General features: G+C 34.8%; 1 protein-coding gene across 1 annotated transcript in view; it reads right to left on the reverse strand.

Moving 5' to 3' along the window:
- Positions 1–21931, reverse strand: part of LOC131527143 (connector enhancer of kinase suppressor of ras 3-like) — a 58270-nt gene that overhangs the window by 24369 nt on the left and 11970 nt on the right. Inside the window, exons 3-13 of the mRNA XM_058756013.1 lie at positions 14010–14212; positions 11654–11741; positions 10398–10439; positions 8983–9102; positions 8835–8894; positions 8605–8673; positions 6914–7060; positions 4903–5024; positions 3525–3712; positions 1946–2032; positions 72–355 (exon numbers count right to left, since the gene is read on the reverse strand). Of these exons, the coding sequence (XP_058611996.1) occupies positions 72–355; positions 1946–2032; positions 3525–3712; positions 4903–5024; positions 6914–7060; positions 8605–8673; positions 8835–8894; positions 8983–9102; positions 10398–10439; positions 11654–11741; positions 14010–14212 (1410 nt within the window). The remainder of the gene's footprint in view (positions 1–71; positions 356–1945; positions 2033–3524; positions 3713–4902; positions 5025–6913; positions 7061–8604; positions 8674–8834; positions 8895–8982; positions 9103–10397; positions 10440–11653; positions 11742–14009; positions 14213–21931) is intronic.

The raw sequence follows: 21931 nt of genomic DNA on the forward strand, positions 1-21931 counted from the left end.
AACAGATCCTGTGGAACGTTCTGGATCTGAAGTGATAATACTGCAGACGAGCAGCAGCAGCGAGGCGTTCAGTGCGTGAGCAGCTTGAGTCGGGCTATCCAGCTGCTGAACAGAGAGGGTTCTGGTCTCTTGGAAGATTTGGCTGCGGGTTTCCGAGCGACGGCCTCCTGGTAGGGTATGGTGGCGCTGTTGTGTAGGTCTGCGTTGATAAAGCACTGGCTGCCGCGGATGTGGTCGACCCCTCGGATGAGTTGGCGTTCTCCTGTGGGGCGGTAGGGCAGCGGGTAACAGGGCGACTCTTCTGAGATGGTGGGGATCTGTTCGTTACTCAGATACCTGTGCAAGATCTCATCACCTGAGGACAGACGAGACACATCATGTATTTTATGAGAGCTGTTTACCATAATTGAAAACCTTTGATGGCATTCTTAAACCGTTCAGGCAAAGACAAAAATGGAAAAAGCTTTTTAAAAGTGGCAAGAGTCAATCTAATTGGAAACAAAGTCATTTTTATAATGTAACAGCTGTATATATTCTGCTTTATAGCTCGATGTTTCTATTGCCATTTTTTAACCTTGTGGGAAAAGAAAATATCTTCAAACTTTTCATACGGCACTAGTTAATTTAATTTGTCCACCATGCCCAACAGGGCACATTACAAGAAAATGAAGTCGTTTTTTTTTTTTATTGTTTTTTTTCATAGGCATGATTTCCCCATCACAGTGTAATTTCCAGAACATCTAAAAAGATGTATTGCATGATGAACACCATTGACACTTTTTCCTATTTTGACAAAATGAACGTTTTTGAAAACGACACATTTATATGGGTTTTGCTTGTTTTCGTCTTCTTTTATCTTAAGCACACTCTAATCTCACAATGTTGTCTTCCTCGATAAACAAACTTTATTTTTATATATTTGTTATTTTTAAATAATATATATATATATATATATTTATTTTTGCTAACATTTTCAGTGCATTGGAAATGACACAAATGTGGGATAGTTCACAATTTAAGTAATATTAGTGTTTTAATATTATAATGTTAATATTACTCTTTTTAAGTTCTCATAAAATTTTCAACAATCATTTGAAATATAGCAAAATATATGTATATGTATGCATATGTATATATATATATATATATATATATATATATATATATATATATATATATTATTATTTATTTATTTTTAAATCAGTATATTCAACTCATATATATAATTAAATCAAGCAAAAGAAACCCCCAATTATGCCCATAAAATAATCAAAATGTATTCCTTTTGTTCATATTGTGGCACACGTTTTACACATCAGTCTGTAATTACATATGGTGCCACTGATTACAGATTTAAGGTTTGTTCATGTTTACGATAAGCAAATTTTCATGGCTGAAATCCAGTCATTTTTATGGTAATCTACACAATAAGGACATCTGAATAATTTGCAGACAGATTTCCAGCGGAAAGCTGCTTGTTTTGAAAGTAACTTTTATGTGAGCTGTGCTTCATACATCGCTACACTTAAGAGTTTTAGCCTGCAACATTTCACTGAAAATTTGCTAATGTGACAAGTTTAAGTTACAATGTGGAATTTATGCAGATTTATGCTCTGACTCTGCCAGACTATGGATTAAGCAAAAGTAAAGTAAAAAAATAAAAATCATGATGCAACATGATAACTTGCTTTTGACTAGCTATGATAACAGGTATTCTTCAGTAGCAACCAGAAAACAACTCTACATCTGTTAATAGTCTGCAAAAACATTACAGAGGTTACCCCTTGAGCTACTGACAAACGGAGACAAAGATGCAATGCATACAGCATTATCTGACCTTTGTCTGCTCCTGCCCATGTAATTGGGCTTGTGAAATGTTTACGCTGACAGCTGGAGATTAACTCGCTTCAGCGGTAGTTTACACACAGGCAGGTGTTGCGCTTACCTTTGCGTCCAAGAGCCCAGGGTCTGGAGGGGGAGTCCGACACGCCCAGGCAAGTGTCTACCGGCATGGACATGGGACGTGGCTTCCCTAAAGCACATGCACAATGAAAGAATCAGTCTAATTGAGTCTGCTTGAGCCACGCTGGATAATACTTTTATTTAAAGGCTCAGAGTGAAAAGGAAGCAGACATCATGGAACCATATGAGTCTCCTCTTTTATTTCTGTGCAGGTTTTGTTTGATTTTGTTTTGAAGCTTTGTTCACAATGCACTCAAATGCCACATAGTTCACTAAAGAGCTTTATTAAAAACTTCACATGTTGTCGAATGGACAATCAGTCAGTAATGCAACCCAGCTAACAAGGAACATTCTCAGAATTTTGGTATATTCTCGGAAGTTTCTCTCAAATTTTGAACAAACTTTTTTCCAGTAACGTTAATAGAAATTCAAATTCTCATTCAAAGTTACCTGGGCTTTACTAATGTTCTCAAAACGTCAGCACAAAAACATTACTTAAACACAATTTATGGAATGTTTTATTTTGAAATGTTTGACGTTTTTTAAATGTTACTACTAGTGCTGTCAAGCGATTAATTGTGATTAATCGCATCTAAAATACTGTGTATATTTATTATGTATATATAAATACACACACATACAGTATATATTTAGAAAATATCTACATGTATTTACATGTATATATTTATATTCATATAATTAAATTTATATATAAATATATTTAATATATAAACATAACCTATTTTTCTTAAATATATACATGCATGTGTGTCTATTTATACATATGTAATAAATATACACAGTACACACCCATATATTATGTAAACAAATACTTTTATTTTGGATGCGATTCATCGCGATTAATTATTTGACAGCACTAGTTACTACTTGTTTCGTTCAGAGAACATTCAAAGGTAACGTTCCCTTAATGTTTGAAAAATTATAAAATGGAATGCTCTCTTAATGATCGCATAACAAAAATTGTTTTTAAAACATTTTAACACTTTTTGAATGATCAGAAAGCATTCAGAAATAACATTTTCATAACTTAATTGCAACATTATCAAAAAGTTCTTATAACATACTTTTGTTAGCTGGGGTAGTAATTTGATTTTCGTGAGCAACTTGGCTTCATTTTAGAACAGAATGAAAGATAACTTGCAGTTCAGTGAGTCGTGTTGATTCAGTAATGGCTCTGACTGATTCAATGAGTTCATTCATTTAGTCACTTCATCAGACTGATTCAAACCTTATGATCTTGACTTCTTTGTCATAAAAGTAAGTGGACTAGTCATCCTGAATGTTTATTTTTGAATGCAGTCAACGAACAGAAATACTTTTTTTTTTTTGTCATTATATGTGTGGTTTGCATCAGGTTTTATGATTCTTTTTTGCTGTTAAGACTACAAACAACTAAACAGATCTGAGTTTAATTACGCCAAAAATAAAAACACAAATTTTGCTGTCTATCTGAAGAAAATTGTAACAATAACACGAGTTATCAGTGCGGCTGCTTTGGTGATGTTACAAAATAAAGTCACGTAGGTTGAACAGGTACTGACCTCTAGATGGGGTCCGCTGTCTCAGTCGCGCTTGTGGGATGGCGACCTCAGCTGGGTTTACGCTAGGTTTACTGTTGTTGTCGCTGATATTTGAACGCCGTCTACTAGCTAAATCCAGAGATGAGTTGGGCGACTCTGAACCTTTTGGTCTCATCTTTACTCCTGCATATTCACTCGTCTCTGCATCCCTACACACATACAGAGATAAAGAAAGTTTGTATTTATGAGTTAGGAAAGTCATAATTAGACGTCATGTGTTTCAAGTCACTTTGGCCAAAGCAAGATGCACCTTTTCTATGAAAAATCCAGCATGATTTCTACAACCCTACTTCTACAAAATGATGAATAAAGAATGTGCATCAGGAGTGTTTTTTCTTTTTATTCAATTTATGAAGGTGCGGGTAGGACAATTCTAAGGGCCCGACGATGGAGGGGTCCCCCCGAGAGGGAAACGCGATTTCTATCAAGGGGAACGCAATCGCGATTTCTTCCCGATGGGGAACCCCCCCGGAACAATTTACCGAGAGGTACGTGGAACGCGATCTGATCTGGAGGGGGCCCAAGAAACCATAGCGGCGCCCCTGACCATAATTGTATACAAATGTCAAATTTTATACTTGCAACTTAGCTAGTTTTATTGTAAATGAAAAAAAGTTTAAAATTACCATCAATAAAGACGCTGTATCTAATGCGTCCAACACCTCACCAACTTGAAAAATCCATGCTTAGAGAAAGTTTGGAGTGGTCTCCCACTTGTAATTACGACTTTGTGGTGGCAGTTATGTGCATTCAACTCATTAATACGATCTTTCTGTCATGGCTTGAATGCACCAATAGTGCAGATAGCTTAGCAAAATGCTAACACAAAGCTACTGGAATCAATTGTAATACATTGTACACAGGTATGCATACAGTACACGTGGCGTAAATTGCGTCACCAGTATAGTACCTGCATAGTGTAACCAATTTTTCTAAATATTCTGTACTGTAAGGTTGCACATGTGGCTTGATTTTTTTTTGTTTTTCCACAAGGTGTTAACACTACCGTGCAGTGAGATGGAACAACAACAACTAACTACTGAAGACAGCAAAAATTTAGACGGCCACATTTGTGTGAGGAAGACTCTAGTCTCTAGTTTAAATCAGTATGAGACATTTAAGTCAATCATAAATACTGGAGAAATATAGCGCAGACACTGGACAATGATGGAACTTTCTACTTTGCATATGTTGCATACATGGCAAAACCGAAGCATAATTTGGGCTAAGTGAGCATAATTTGTAATGTACTGCAAGGCAGATCACTGTTTTGGAACAGAGCCACAGAGTAATTGATTAAAAATGAAGGAGATACGTTATCAGAGAAACAAATACTGACCGTGGGCTGTATGGCATGGAAGGAGGAGGAGGAATATAGAGATCTAAAATTGCAGGTTTCTCCGGACGCTTGATTTGCACAGGATTTCTGGATGACTGGGCGGCAGGCACATACGATGGGCTCTAAAACAAACAAAGTTATTACTCCCTCGTTCTGCCTGGTTTAAGATATATTTACATACGATAGCTGTGAAGAAATCTTTTGCTAAATTACATTTTATATAATCTTTTAAATGAGATTAGTTGGATCACAGAGCTTATCATTTTCACTAAATCTGAATCCACAGACCTTTGATCTCAGCACTAAATCACTACACTTTGTACTCAAGTATTTTTTTTCTTCTCAGGGACCTGCTTTATTTTGTGAGACATGCCAATTTTTGTTGAAAGTAGACTTTCTTTAAGCCTTTAATTATAGACTTTGCTAGGGCAAGAATGAACATAAATCCACATCATTTCAAGAGTACTGCTTTACTTTTTTAAAGAAAGAACCCATAGTAGTCTTTTTACTCAGTAAGTTCCTGTATGGATTATGTGAATTGCATAAACAGATATTAAGGGCATTTGTTGGCAAGCAAGGCTTACGTTCATTGAAAGGTTCATTATGTAAACTAGATTGTGCTTGTTTGCGCAAAACTTGCCGCCATAATGCTTACGCATTATGGATAGTTGTCATTTTTAGGCAAAAATCTTAGTCCAATTGCTTTTAAAAGTAATAGCACACCACTCCTAAATAAACAGCCTGATTTGTAATAGCATTCATGTTCATATAACAAATCAAAGTGCCTCTTTATCATGGATTTTTTTTACATTAATAATGTTTTTCATTGAAGGAAAATTGTTTTTCTGGTTACACTTTATATTAGGTGGCCTTAACTACTATGTACTTACATCAAAAAAAAAATAAGTACAATGTACTTATTGTGTTCATATTGTATTGCAAAACACTTTTGCTGCTATTGAGGTGGGATATGGGTAAGGTTAGGGACAGGTTTGGTGGTATGGGTAGGTTTAAGGGTGGGCTAAGGTGTAAGGGATGGGTTGACAGTGTACTTATAAATGTAATTACAGAAATTAATTACAGATGTAAGTACATATAGGTATTTTTTTAAAATATAAGTACAATGTAAAAACATGTATGTACACAATATGTGCATTGTATCAAATGATTAATTTAAATGTAAGTACATAGTAGTTAAGGCCACCTAATATAAAGTGGGACCGTTTTTCTTGAGCTGTGGTCTACAGTCTGACCTTTAAAAGAATGGCGAGGTGTTTGGGAGAGTCCATATGGACTAATATTAGCTACAGTATTTCTGAAATCAATGGCTGTGTGACATTTGGACCGGGAGTTTAATCAGGTGGAAACACGCATCCTGATGTGAAACCCTGCTGCTGGTCCAGCAATCTTAACTGCTATTAATCAGCATAAGTCAGCTGTGGAAGATGTGTGACATCGACGTGCATTTTCAAAGGCAAGTTAACGTGTGTGTGTGTGAGAGGAAGAAATGTTTCATTGTTTTAGTTCTGCAACACCCATGCAAAGCCATCCACTCATGTTGAAACAATGAACAAAGTTCATGGAGTTTGTCCAAATGTGAAACACAGAAACAGTATAAAATACCATTTGCATACGACTAACTACAAACATACTACTACAAACTACAAACTAGTCTACATAGTGTTCAAAAGTTTGGGGTTAATAAGATTTTCATTTATGTTTTTTCTCTGATTATGCTTACCAAGGCTGCATGTGTTTATTCAAAACATAAAGTAAAAACAGTGATATTGTGAAATATTATAAAAATTGTATTTCTGTGATGCAAAGCTGAATTTTGAGCATCATTACTCCCATCTTGAGTGTCACATGATCCTTCAGAAATCATTCTAATATGCTGATTTGGTGCTCAAAAACATTTCTTATTGATTTGAAACAGCTGTGCTGCTTAATTTTATTTTGTAAACTATGATACTTTTTTTTTTTTCAGACAAAAGCTTTCAGAGGGCAGTACCTGGACGACAGGGGGTCTCCAGCGCATGTTTTTCAGCGGTGCTGGTGTAAAGCCGCAGGTTCCTGATGGTCTTTTCTTCACCATCAGTGTCACATTCTGAGGATCTTCTCTGAGCTTTTCCACCAGATTCTTCAACTGCCAGCCCACCTGAGAAGAAAGCAGTACATCTGTTTATGGGTGACTGTTATCTGTTCTGCCTTCATTTCTTGTATCTACGACTTTCTCATAATTGTTCATGTGCTGCTTGTAATTGCTTAATTTCTCATAATTGTAATCGTAATTGTTCTCGTAATTTCTCATGACTGCATATATCTTATTTTCTTCAATAAATAACAATTGCAACTGTATGTCTCATAAATGTGATTTTATGTCTCAACATGAGTTTTTTAAATAGTATTTTGAAATGTTCTTTTATTTATTTGAAACCTTATTTCACATAAAGAGATAAAGTGATTTCTAAATATTTTTTTTTCTAAAAAACTAAACAAAAATATACTTTAATGCCATTTCTATTGAAACATGTATATCATGTATTCAAATGTATTTTTAATTACACGTGTAATGATGCAGTTGCAATTTAGTACATTTAAAATAAACTTCAATTGTAATATCAAACAAGACACTACAGTTACACTTATAATTAAGTACTTTTAATGTGCTGTAGTATGTTAGTGAAGACATTAAAATAACTGTACTTCTTTAAAACATGACAAAAGATTATTTCAACAAACATTTAGCATGTATTTTAAATTATACATTTAATTTGACATTACAAAGTACATGTTTTAAAAGTGTACTTAAGTGTGTTAAGATAGACAGTCATGAAAGTGTACTCTAAGGGCCAGATTTACTATCAGCTTGCGCCAGCGCAAACCCTCATTTGGCGTTAAAAAACTACTGTCAGGATTTACTAAAGACACGCAGTGGGAAATTAGCGCTGAAAAGGTGTGGACACAGTTATTTTTGTGACTCACCTTATTGAATACGCATTTGTAGGAGTTTCCCTTTCGATCTGTAAATTTATGGGAGGACAGTATTTAAATGACTCACGCAACGCGATTTAATAAGATTTGCGATCGTCAATTCACCGGTATTTGCGGAATTATTTATTTATTCACTTTTTAATGTCATGCCAGCATCAAGGCTATTTTCATGGCGATCTCAGAATAAATTACAGTAAATTACAGTAGTTAACCAAGTATGCTAAAGTGCCCTTTACTTTATTAATATTATATTATCTGCAAGCACATTTTTTTCATAAATATACTACAAGTGCACAATCAATACAATTACGTGCACTTCTTTTTCACAAGGATGGAGTTTCATAGAAATGAAACCTGGACATAAACGATCATAAATGGGGGAAAGTTGATCCTACTGTAACTGAGCAAATGTAGTCTGAATAGCTTTATGTTGTACAAACACAAATGGGTCGGCACCAACCCAATGCTTTCTCTGTAAATATGAGGTGAATAAAAAACAGCACTGATCCAAAACAATGATAAAGGTGTTCATAACAATACGCTTATCCAAAAGGCCTTTCACCGCTGACATATCTCCCGCTCTCTCCCATGGATCAGGTTTACTCAGTCTAACACAAAAGCTCACCATCTTGCCTCCTTTCATTCTTTTAGGGCAGAACAATTACCCATAATCCTCCTCACTATCATGTGATGGATGAATGGACTCACCACTGTTTGTCTGTTGACTTGTATCACCTCATCGCCTGCATGAATCCTCTGAGTTCTGTCTGCTGGAGACTGAAGGGGGGAAACACAGACGGATGTCATGAATCAATTGAAGCAATGCTTGTGAACTCCATTAGTCACAGACTGTGGCTTGAATGATGCTGGACATTGATGCATTAACAGCAAAAAAAAGGAAAAACAAGTCAAAGCGATCTGTTGTTCTGTTGACTCACATTTTCCGTGGTTCCGGTGATGACGTGCAGCCCATCGTAAGTGGATTTGATATACATTCCCTTTGAAAAATAAGCAAACAATACGCAGTTGTTAAGCAACAGGCAAAACAATACCAACAGGTGCATACAGTAGGTTGTTGACTCTCACCAGTCCCTCGCCTGCTTTGATATTAGTGATGGTGACTTCCTCCAAACAGGTCATTTGACTCTTCAAGGGGTCAGAGGTCATCCTCATGGTGGAATCACAAATGCCGGTCAAAACACGTGACTGAAATGAACAGAAAGAATAATGTTGTGGTATTTATGATTCATTTGGTCATGATAACTTATCCAGGACTTATAAGTGACTGAACAACCCAGGCTCATTATGCAAAAATATTATGCTGTTTCTTGCATGTTTTCCAATACTTTTAAAGAGAAATGTCCAGTGAGTGGTACTAAAACTGGTTGTTGTATGTACTGCAGCAGTTTGTAAAAGAAATATCCTGTGATTGGTGCTAAAGGGTTAAAAAAATGTATGCAAACGTATGATAAAAACGCATTTGCTGACACAACCATGATGCCACTTTAGCGTGCTTTTACTATTCTTTAAGCTCTTTTATCATGATTAATTTCACAGGATTCCTACCTGAGTGCTCTGTATTGCAAATGCAATGCTGTACCAGGTGGGCTATCGAGCAAGTTTACTATATCAGAATGACATTTGTGATGCAAATGTCAAATTGCATTTGTTTACTATGTGCTAGAGAACAAATGCACACAGTTGGAGATCATTTGCACAAAAGGAGGCAATTCTAGTGGCTTCCAGAAAGATCTGCACTCTGTTAAAGCCAGACATGATGTGCACAGGATAATCTCTTGTACATGCACTGTAGACTGAGGCTGGCTGGATGAAATTATAAAGTCAAAGTTAACCTGATTTACTTTAAGGGATAGTTCACCCAAAAGGAAAACTCTTATTTCATGTTCTTCCAAACTCATATGACTTTCTTTCTTCTGCAGAAAAAGATATTCTGAAGAATGCTTTTGTCCATACAATGGAAGTCAATGGGGCCCAAAACAACATATTTTGAAGTAACATGGGGGTTACTTATCAAATCCAATAAAATCCCAAAGAATTAAAGGAGGCACTGCTCAATATTATATCTTGAAACTTATTCTGTTTCACTTGCACACTCTGCATATTAAGCTAAAATATGAGAATTTTGTATATTATGTGTATTTTAACATTTATTCCATTGCAATGCCTTGCACCATAGATTTTCATCGTAAGTTTTAACCCAATTTATGCTTGTTTTTACAACTGTAACTGTCAAAATTATTATATTACATCCAGAACATTCCTTTAATGGAGATTGTGAGATACTGTTATCTACCACAGGATGTTCCAGAGGTTCCTAAGGAAAACATTTTGAACTGAACAATAGAGTTGCATCTCCACACTTAAAATGAACCCAAGTGCATCACAGATAACAGCTGAATCTCTGACCTGAGAGACGTTTAAATGCCTGAATGATAATTATGCTGTGTGTCAAATAACTGACGACAAGACTTTCTACTTACCACTTCTAATATCTTCTCTTCTATTTCAAACACTGTGCAGTCCTGCAATTAAAAAGGGAGGATTCGCATGAGATGCCATATTATGTTGAGTTCCCACAGGAAAATATGGAATGGTAAACATAAAATCAAAATACCAAAGAAAGTATTTAAGAAATGTAATATGAGGATTCAAAATATGGAATGTGCAGACAAATAGATGGAGAAGGGCCTATCGCCAGTGTTTAATTATGATTTAAAGACAAGTTAGACAGGATAATTGCTGCAGAGTTTGAGGGTTGTGGCGCTTGAGACTATGAAGAGCAAAAGCAGAGCAGAGACATCGATCACAGTTATGAGCCACCCATCCCCACTGAGATCCGGCTCAGTAAAACCATATGTTTCACATATGTGTGTGTGTGTTCATGTGTTTATCTGTTATGTGGACGTGTTTAAATGCAGCAAAACATAGCAAAATTTAATGTATGAGTCTTGAAAAGGGGTCAGCATGTTTTTTAATGGTCAATTCAGAATAAAAAGTCTAATATAATATTAATAATATTTCAATTATGAATTAATATTTTGAATAAGATTTATTTTTACATTTTTGTTACATTTGTAACATGTACATAATATTTTTAAAATTTTGATTTATTAATTTTAGTTTGTTTCATTTCATTTATTTATTTTAGTCTTAGTTATTTTAGTACTTTAGTACTTTGGCAACTAGCTAAAACTTTATTTTATTTAAGTTAATATTTATTTTATTTCAGGAACAGAAAGTGTTTTTTTCTGGTTTTTGTTTTAGTTAACGATAATAACCCTGGTTACATATCCATTACATTTAATATCTATTGTCACAATTTTACTAAAAATTACTAAAAGGATAAAAAAAGAAAAGAAAATGTGCACTCAATAAGTGTGTAATAATTAAATTATGAAAGTACTTATAAAATTTTTAAAAAATCATATTTCAAAAAGAAATTATGATTAAATTATTATTAAAATACTGTTTTTTAATGGAATTTTTGAACAGTTTAATACAAACTTGGGGAATTAAATTCTGTGCATAGCAACCTGCACTTCTTACCTTACAGTTGAGTTATGTCAAATAATTTTTTGACTTTAATAAAACTACTTAATTTAGATTTTTGGTAACCATTTTTAGTAACCATTTCAAGTAACCATTTTTGGGTTAACTTTTTTTTTTTTTTAAGTGTGCAGTGAATGTTTGCAAAGCTTTGACTAGAAGATCAAAGCTAATGAACAGAGTAACAAACCTTCTGGACAGTTGTGGTCAGTTCCAGACAGAGCTGAATGATCTTGTTTTTGGTTGAGGTGAAATCACTGATTCCTGTCAGGGGAGTCCTGCAGACAAAAACAAAGAGAACAAGTGTAACTCATCCAAAAGCTCATGAGATGTTCACACATTTGCAAATTCTGGTATGTGTCGTTTCAAGCCCAAACATGCAGTCTATGTATATGTACGTGTGTGTCTGTATGCCAGCAGCTTGCATGACATCACGAGGAAAGATTTAAAGTGTTTTGACTGAACACAAAAACCAAAACAATAGCTGGTGAGACACCTGCCAGTAAAAAATGTGATGTTGAAATTTATTTGCAGTCATTTAAAAACCCTGTCAATGATTTACAAGGCCCTCTGTACTACAACCCATATCTAGTATGAAAATACTGTAGAGAGCTAGAACTGTTGTTCTAAATATGTTCTAAAATGTTTTCCAAACATAAGATTTTGGTTGTGGGTTCACTGGAAATATTACGTTTTCTTAGCGTGAATAGAACGTTACATGAATGTTAGAGTAACATTGAATTTGTCAGCCTATTAATTTGTCTTTTTTTTTTTTTCTTTGTGAAAACAATAGCTTATGACATTACGGTTGAACCACTGATGTCACATGGACTATTTTAACGATGTCCTTACTACCTTTCTGGGCCTTGAATGTGGTAGTTGCATTGCTGTCTATTAGGGCTGAAATGATTAGTCCACATTATCGACAACGTCCAAAAAAAAAACAAAAAAAAATTGTAGACAAATGTTTTTGCTGTCAAGTAGTCGTTTGATGACCTAATGTAAGAGCCTGCAATAATGCGGTTTGACCAGTGTTAATACTATAGCGCAAGACTGTCACTCAGCCCTCCTGGATGCAATTCAAAAGAAGAAGACACAGCACTTCGGAGCAAGCGCAGCCGAACCTGAAGCTGCTGAGCAGCGTAAATATATGCTGCACGCTTTCCTCTCAGTAATGAAATAAACACAACAAAAACTGACAGCGGTGAGAAAGCAGCAGTTAAGAACGCATCTAATAACAGCGATGTGGATGTTTGCACGAGCTCTGCAGTTAAGTACTCTAGTGAAGTCCAGTCACGTCATGCTTATTTATATAGTAATTTCTGCAATAGACAGCCTTAAATTAATCAGCTTTACAGTATTAAACTTGAAAAACCAGAGTCAGTGTCACTTTTAGTTGGAATCACATGAGGGTGAATAATTAATTACCCTTTAAAGGGATAGCTCACCCAAAAATTAAAAGTCTGTCATTAATTACTCACCCTCATGTCGTTCCAAACCCGTAAGACCTCCGTTCATCTTCGGAACACAAATTAATATATTTTTTTATCAAATCTGAGAGCTCTCTGACCCTCCATAGACACCAATGATATTACCACGATCAATGCACAGAAACGAGCAAGAACTCTCCAATATGGCGGTAGACGGTAACTCGGGGAGAAGAATTGTTGAATAAAGTTGTTATTATTGTTTTCTTTCACAAAAAGATTTGAAAAGGTTGAACCCCTGATGTCACATGGACTATTTTACCGATGTCCTTGCTACAATTCTGTGCATGGATCGTGGTAATATCCCTGCTGTCTATGGAGGGTCAGAGAGCTCTCAGATTTTATCAAAAATATCTTATTTTGTGTTCCGAAGATGAACGAAGGTCTTATGGGTTTGGAACGACATGAGGGTGAGTAATTAATGACAGACTTTTCATTTTTGGGTGAGCTATCCCTTTAAGTAAAGAATATAATTCAAGACATTTGAACAACGTTAAACAAATATTTTCTCTTGACACTGTGAGAACTTGAAGTCTGGTTTCATTATATTTATATACATATTTAATTTACAAGCCCTTTAATAATGTTAGCCAAAGTTGTTTAAACATTCCTTGTTAGGTGGGTTAGCATAAAATTATTCAAAAGCTTCTCTCAATGTAATTAGTTAGTGCTATTAGTTAGCGTTCAACAGAAGAAAGCAACTCATTCAGGTTTGGAACAAATTGAGTGTGAGTAAATGAATTTTAATTTTTGAGTGAACTGTCCCAATATGTGTTCCAAACATTTACACATTCTTTGCATAACATTAGCCGAAGCTGTTGGAACATGATTCAAATAAAATCTTAAATATTCAAATAAACCTACATTTAAGGACATTACATTTTTTTCTTAAAATTCTAAGAATTTCAACAAGATGTCCCGTTAACACTATTTTAAGAACATTTCTTCCAAACATTTGCACAGCCTTTACATTACGTTAGCCAAAGTGCTTGGAACATTCCTTGTAGGTGAAGTCTGTAAGAGACAGAAAGAGTGTGCTTGTGTGTAAATCTCACACACCTGTCAAGCCAGGCCAGCATGCCCTTGGCAGCCCCTATGAGCTCCACCACAGCGGTGAGGAACACGTTAGGTGGTTTGTTTGGACTTCCTCCATCATAAGCAGGGTTTTTCCTGCGCTCTGACGCACAGTTGTGCAAGTTGTTGGATGCTGCTCGCATCTGACCCACCAGAGTCTTCAAGTTATCAGTCTCCACGCCACAGTTCTGCAACAGCAAATAAGCATTTGCATTAGTCATTTTAGATTAAACTGAATTTTTCATCTGAAAAAAGTGGACCTTTTCCATTCAAAAGTCAATGACACAATGCTATGGTATTAGGTGTTACTAAAGTGCTTTTAGCAAGTTTCTATGCAATTGCTAGGGTGTTTTGGATGTTTGCTTTCTGAGAGAGACCAATTCCCAGTCTCTAGGAAAAATAGAGAGATAGATCTGTAGATACTGTTGTGAAAAAGAAGTATAAAAACTTAAAATGTATATACTTAAAATTAATGGTTCTCATTGACTTCCATAGTATTTTTTTCCTTACTATGGGAGTCAATGGGGACCATCAATTATTCGGTTACTCGTATTGTTCCAAATATCTTCTTTTGTGTTTGACAGAAGAAAGAAACTTGTACAAATTTGAAACATGAGGGGAAGTAAATGATGACTGAATTTAAATTTTTTTGGTGAACTATCATTTCAAGTGTGAACTGAATGTAATGTTTTCAGACATTTAATACAGTAGCATGTTAACTGCAATTTAATGAAAATGCACTGTACACTCTTTAAAAGTGCAATTTATTGTGTTAAAAAGGTCATGAAAGTGTACAGTTTTTAAAAATACACTTTTAAGGTTTAAAGTACTCTACAGATGCAGTAAATTGGGTCAAGTTGCCCCATTTCATTGTCAGGCTGAAGTTGAAAACTTAATAAGTTAATAAAAAAATAATAAGTAATAATAATAGTGATGCTGACAGTACCACTAATAAATGCCTGGCTTATCAAGCGCTAAAGCAGTTTCCACTTTAGTGATATGAAATGTGAAGTATGTGGTGTTTGTAATGCCATGTGACAGCGGCTACAGCGCATGGGTCATTCTCACAACCTTTCCAGCTAAAAATCCCATCGCATTCCATCGCAACGGTCAGAGCCGACGCATGAACATGGTCACTGCCTGACTTCAAAGGGATTCCAGAAAACCGTCTCTGCTCTAAACCCAGCCAGACACGGACCGACAGACTGTCTGCATGGACATGAAGTCGGCCAAAAAGTGCACAGACTTTGGCCTGGTCAGCTACAACAACACAGAATACAGGTGCTTGAGGGAATAACCTCACTGAGGTCTGGAAGGATGCAGGTGCTCTTCTGGAATCGTCTCCTGTTGTTTTTGTATTACAACGAAGCTCTAGCTCTAATGAGTTCATGATGGCTGAATTATTAAAGGAATGATAAAGGGAAATCCATCCTCCAGATATTCATTTTATGCTGCCCTCCTCGAAGATGAGGAGGAATAACTGTGAAGCAGAATCTCTCACAGACTGTAAGATCTGTTTAATTTTGAATGAACAAGCATTTCATTGTAACATTTCACTTCTAATGAAAATATTATTTCAATCAAGCTATCTGCAATTCATCCAATGGCGTTTTTTGCAGTGTTGACATGCCATGTGCGCAAACAAAGCCAAATGACCCATTTTTCATTTTGGGGTGAATCAGCCAGACAGATGTTAAGCACGACTCTGCCCTGCGGCAGCTAGTCTCAGCCATCAGCAGCCACTAAAATCATAAATACAGACACCAAAATACCTGAGAGAAATAAATGAGAAGGACAGATGGAGAAGGAGCTGAAATCTTAAAGCACTTACACAACACATTCCAAAGTATTTCTCAGAGAAAGTTTTTTTTTTCCTGAGGTGGAAGCAGTTTATGGAGGACCAAGAGTGCCACTTAAAAATAAAATGAAGAATCAATTTATTGATTTAATAATTCAAACATAAAAACGTATACAAATAAATCACTTTTAAATGGACAAATTAATGGATAAAGAAAAGCATTTGGCAAAAGGACAAAGAAAAGCAATTGGCAAATAGAGAGAGAAAAGCGTTTGCCAAATGCTTTTTTAAAAAGCGATTTAAAATGTGCACGTAAAATGATTAATTAATGGATTAATTAATGGAAAAACATTAATTAAATAAACAGTTTTAAAATTTTTCTTTTTATTTACACATTTAAAAATGATTTTTTTAAATTGATTGTTTTATTGTTTTATTAAACTACATTTAAAAACACGAATTAAATAAACATCTTTAAATATGTCAATTAATTTGTCCAATTAAAAGTGATTTATTTATATACATTTTTATGTTTGAATTATTAAATCAATAAATTGATTCTTCATTTTATTTTTAAGTGGCACTCTTGGTCCTCCATAGCAGTTACAATGTAAGATAAACTTGCGATTGTCAGCAACAAAGTTGAAAGAAATAAAGTAAATCACAATTCTGACATGTAAAACAGTACTGAATATATAAAAAGTCTCAGTTGTGACATTAAGTCACATTAACTGTCACATTTAGTAAAACCAGGAGAAATATTAAATCGCAATAGTAAAATATAAATTCGCGAAGAGTCAAAACAAGATTCCAAGTAGGCTACAAGAAATGAAGTCATAACTATTTATTTTTTTATATGAGGTGGAAACAGGCTCAGCCAACAAAGTGTCATTTAAAGTAGTAGTCAGAAGTATTGGCACCCTTGGTAAATATGATCAAAGAAGGCTGTGAAAATTAATCTGCATTGTTAATCCTTTTGATCTTTTATTAAAAAAATTCACAAAAATCTAACCTTTCATTGAATAATAAGAATTTAAAATGGAGGGAAATCTCATTATGAAATTAATGTTTTTCTCAAATACACATTGGACACTATTATTGGCACCCCTAGAAATTCTTATGAGTAAAATATCTCTGAAGTATATTCCCACTCATATTCACAATTTTGAGCACTCCAGGGTGATTATGAACGTGAAATTATCCAGCCATGGCTTCCTGTTTCACAGAAATATAAATAAGATGGAAAAACAAAGCCCAAATTCCCTTAATCATCCATCACAATGAGAAAAACCAAAGAATATATTTCTGATGTGCAGCAAAAGATAACTGAGCTTCACAAATTAGTGAAGTGGCTTTAAGAAAAGAGCTAGAGCAGTGAAAAATTCCCATTTCCACCATCAGGGCAATAATTAAGAATTTCCAATCAACATAAAATGTTACGAAACTGCCTGGAAGAGGACGTGTGTCTATAACGTCCTAATGCACGGTGAGAAGGAGAGTTTGAGTGGCTAAAGACTCTCCAAGGACCACAGCTGGAGAATTGCAGAAAATGGTTGAGTCTCGGGGTCAGAAAACCTTAAAAAAAAAAAAAATTGTCTAGAATTGTATAAAATCTAAAGGGTCTGTAGTGATTCTGGATGAAGGAATGGTCTCTGATCTCTTGTCAGGTGTTCTCTAACCTCATCAGGCATTATAGGAGAACATTTAGAGCTGTTAAACTGGCAAATGGAGGTTTCAAAAAGTATTGAACAAAAGGGTGCCGTTAATTGTGGCCAATGTGTATTAGAGAAAAACATTTATTTCATGATGCTATTTCCCCCCATTTAAAATTCTTATTATCCAATGAAAGGTTAGGTTTTTGTGAATTTTTTTAATAAAAGATCAAAAGGATTAACAATGCAGATTAATTTTCAAAGCCGCCTTTGATCATATTTACCAAGGGTGCCGATATTTTTGGCAATGACTGTAGAAAATATAGCTGCCATTCCTCTTTAGGATCCCGCAAAAATATAAATATTAAGGCTAACCATGACAGAATGTTTGGTTATTTAATATTGATAAGTTTGTAGCTGCTTTTCATGAGAAAAACTAGTATAGTTTTTGTGTTTGGAAACTGTCTTTTTTTTTTCTTATTGGTGGCGTTAGAAACTGTTCAGACTCTTCTATCAATAGTCCATTAGACTCTTTTATCTTCTGTCAAGAGTTTGAAATTGCTCAGACTCTTCTATAAATGGACATGTAATGGATTCCAGATTAAATGGTGTCCATTACACACATTTTTGAGTCTGTCTTATATGTGACCCTGGAGCACAAAACCAGTCTTAAGTCGCTGGGGTATATTTGTAGCAATAGCCAAAAATACATTGTATGGGTCAAAATTATCGATTTTTCTTTTATGCCAAAAATCATTAGGATATTAAGTAAAGATCATGTTCCATGAAGATATTTTGTAAATGTCCTACCGTAAATATATCAAAACTTCATTTTTGATTAGTAATATGCATTGCTAAGAACTTAATTTGGACAACTTTAAAAGCAATTTTCTCAATATTTAGATTTTTTTGCAACTTCAGATTCAAGATGTTCAAATAGTTGTATCTCAGCCAAATATTGTCCGATCCTAACAAATTATCTTAACTTATTTATTCAGCTTTCAGGTGATGTATAAATCCCAATTTCAGAAAATTGACTTATGACTGGTTTTGTGGTCCAGGGTCACATTTTGTACTAAACTATGGTACTTTACCGCTGTGGAACCGAGCCAGAGAGAGTTGGGGAGTTTAGCACGTCCTCTAACACTTATGAAAGCGATTTTAAAAATAACCAGAGACCGTACAGATACACAGAGTTAAGATGAGGCCGAGTCAATCCGCTGGGCGGAAACTACTGGAACAATGGCGTGACATATTTTCCTGCGCTGGTTACTGTGTGTTTGTGTGTATGGGTTTGTGTGTGCGAGCGCTGGGCGGGGGGCTCTCTGACAGGTGGGTGGGTCACATCTGTTTCCTGCTCTCCAGGAGATATCTTCCAGAACATTCTACCCACGAGTGCTAGAGCTGACCTCTCACAAATTCAACACCGCATTGTCTATTCCAGCCTTCATGCTACAGCTCCTCTGTGGTTCTCCGCTCAGTACTGCCTAGAACAGGTGACGCTTAAAAACAAACGGAAAATGACTGAGGTAAATCTTTTCTCAACAACATCCTTGTGAACAGCCACCCGGTCTGACAGGTAGAACTCCAACATCAAACCACACCAAACCACATAGCTTCCGTTTACTGTTCACTGCAGGCGTGTTCTTTCAAAGAAACACACCTTTTGTACAATTTTTGTACAATTATGGACGGATATAAAGGATTAGTTCACTCATTGTTGTCATTTGCACACTTACACGTTACAAACCTGTATGAATTTCTTACTTCTTGCATATGATGATGACCAGGTGCTATCAAACAACATACAACATACAATGATTTTAGTAATATTACTAATACTATTTTATTGTAATTTTATACAATTTAGTCTAAACGAATTAAAAATAAAACACTAACAAAAAAAGTATTTAAATTGCATATAAAACTTCCATCCATTCAGACTACACAAACAAACGAATTAATATAAAATGTGAAGCATGTTTGTCAGTCATACATAAATAAAATGGGTAAAAAAACAGGTAAGATTTCTGTAATAGTACTAATTAACCAAATGTGTTTTAAAAACAACATAATGAGGTTTATATATTTAACATTATTAAATCCAATTTCTTTCTATCTCTATATCTCAATAATCTATATTTTTAACTAACTGAATTTAAGTGCGTAAATCTTACCTGTTTCATTTATGTATTACTTACAAATTTGCAATTCAAATTCATAAATCTTTAATTTAGACCTAAACATAACATAGGAGTTTTTAGTGTTTTACTTTCATTTTGTTTCGATAAAATACAATAGAATTATTTGAGAGCAAAATTAATCATTTTAAGTGAATTTAGGCATCACAACATAATAATGTACAGTGTAATATGTACAATAATGTACAAAATGGATATTAATTGTGAGATCTGCTAAAGATTAGTTCAATTTTAACAGTGTTATAAAATTATACTTTTTTTTTTTACAGTTAGATTTAATGTATTGAAAATGAAATTAATATTAATTATTATTAATAATATATTAATTCAACCCCCCCCCCCCCTCCAAAAAAGGCCAATGAATCAAAATGCAAAAGGATAAATGAATCGTATGGACACATTTGTCATATATACTTATCATAAATATTATGATAAAATTTTTTATTTATTGGTAATTTATCTGTATGTATATACAGTCTATATATATATATATATATCCAGTGACCAATACATTTAAATTAATATTTAATATTGACAATATTATAGTAATATATTGTATACAAAAAAAGTATATAAATGTGTCCATATGGCTCATTTTGCCTAATGTCTGTTTGTACTCCAGGTTTGGAACTTCATGAGGTTAAGTAAAGAGATAACTTTCATTTTTGAATGAACTATCCCTTTAAGACACATTTGATGTTGTTACACATTGTATAAGCTTCCTTTCTAAAAGTACCATTTCACGTACAAACAAATTACACCGAGAAATGGCAACAACACAGAAAGTGTCTCATCAGTGTCTCTTTAGGGTGCAGTCTCCTATTATAAGGTCCAGTGTCAGTCTCCTGTCCTGACACAGAATAGACTCTGAATGGACACAGTGGACACTGTTTGTTCCAGCTGACCCTCCCTATTCATATCCACCACAATGTTGGGACAGAGTGGCAGCTAGCACAGCTTCTGTGATAAAAATCAGTACTGTCTACAACTTTGGGTTTGCTAACTGCACACAAACACACACACACACAGGTTTATACAGGCAGAACGTTCCTCTAGCCCACCATGTGTTTTAAGGTGCACTTTGTGGTCATTAATACTGTCTGAATGGAAAAAAAGAGAGCGGGGGAAGTTGAGAAGAAATCTTGGGAAGGAAGTGAGAGAAAACAGCTGATCGGAATGCCTGGGAAATCTCTGCTTTCCTGTTCACGGCAGTCTCCACCTATAACAGAGCTCATGCTCTTCCAGTGTTAGATAAGGGCATTTGTGACAGAATGCTAAGCTAGTTGTGTCCGAACAGTTTTTAACATGATAACAGCTTTATGTGGCCTGACTGACACTAAAACATGACATATTAGAGGCATACAGTATGACTTGATGTGCTTGGCTATAACCACTATGGCAATGCTGGGAATAGCATACTAGCACACTACTCTTACTATTTCTGCAATGTTTCCTGCATTACTGGCTACAATCACAGCACAACCACTTTAGTCCACTTCACAAACAAATGACACTTAAGAGCCAATTCTTTTAATGAATAACAAAAGAAATCTGACTAATGATTCAAAATTATTGATGACTAATGATTCACAATACTGGTTTGAATCAGTGTGACAAATCCTTTACTGTTTACTGAATGATCAGATTATATATGTACTGTATGTGTGTGTGTGTGTATATATATATATATATATATATATATATATTAGAGCATATAATGCTGGGTAATTTTTCAACAATTCAGTGCACTTAAAGTAGTGAATGAATCTGAAGTAAATATTATTTGTAATATCAATAGTAACTACTACTAACTAATATTTTTGACTCTTTTGGTCTGCCAAGCCATTTTTTACTGAAAACTGCACTAAAATGCATTATTTTTAAGCCAACAACTGCATTCTTTCAAAATAATAAGTTAAACAGAAGCTTTTTTTTTTTTTCTCAATTAGTAGTGCTTCATTGTAGTCACATGACCTTCTTGTCATATTGCTTGTGAGTTGTGTCCAGTCAACTTGAATCATCTTGATTATTTTACCATTTTGAATTCAAATTTGTGTAAAACGTCATGGTGGAATCAAATAATGAGTAAAGAAAGACACTGGAAGTCTAAGTTGAAGTTGAGTGCATTGCATTGTGCGAAGACATTTTTGCACAAAACAGCATGAAACAGATGCATTTTTAAATCTGTAGTATGTTATCTCATCATATTTCGTGTGAGTGGTGTCCAGTAAACTTGGACTATTTTGATTATATTGC

Source organism: Onychostoma macrolepis, chromosome 20 (assembly GCF_012432095.1).
Source record: "Onychostoma macrolepis isolate SWU-2019 chromosome 20, ASM1243209v1, whole genome shotgun sequence".
NCBI lineage: Eukaryota > Metazoa > Chordata > Actinopteri > Cypriniformes > Cyprinidae > Onychostoma > Onychostoma macrolepis.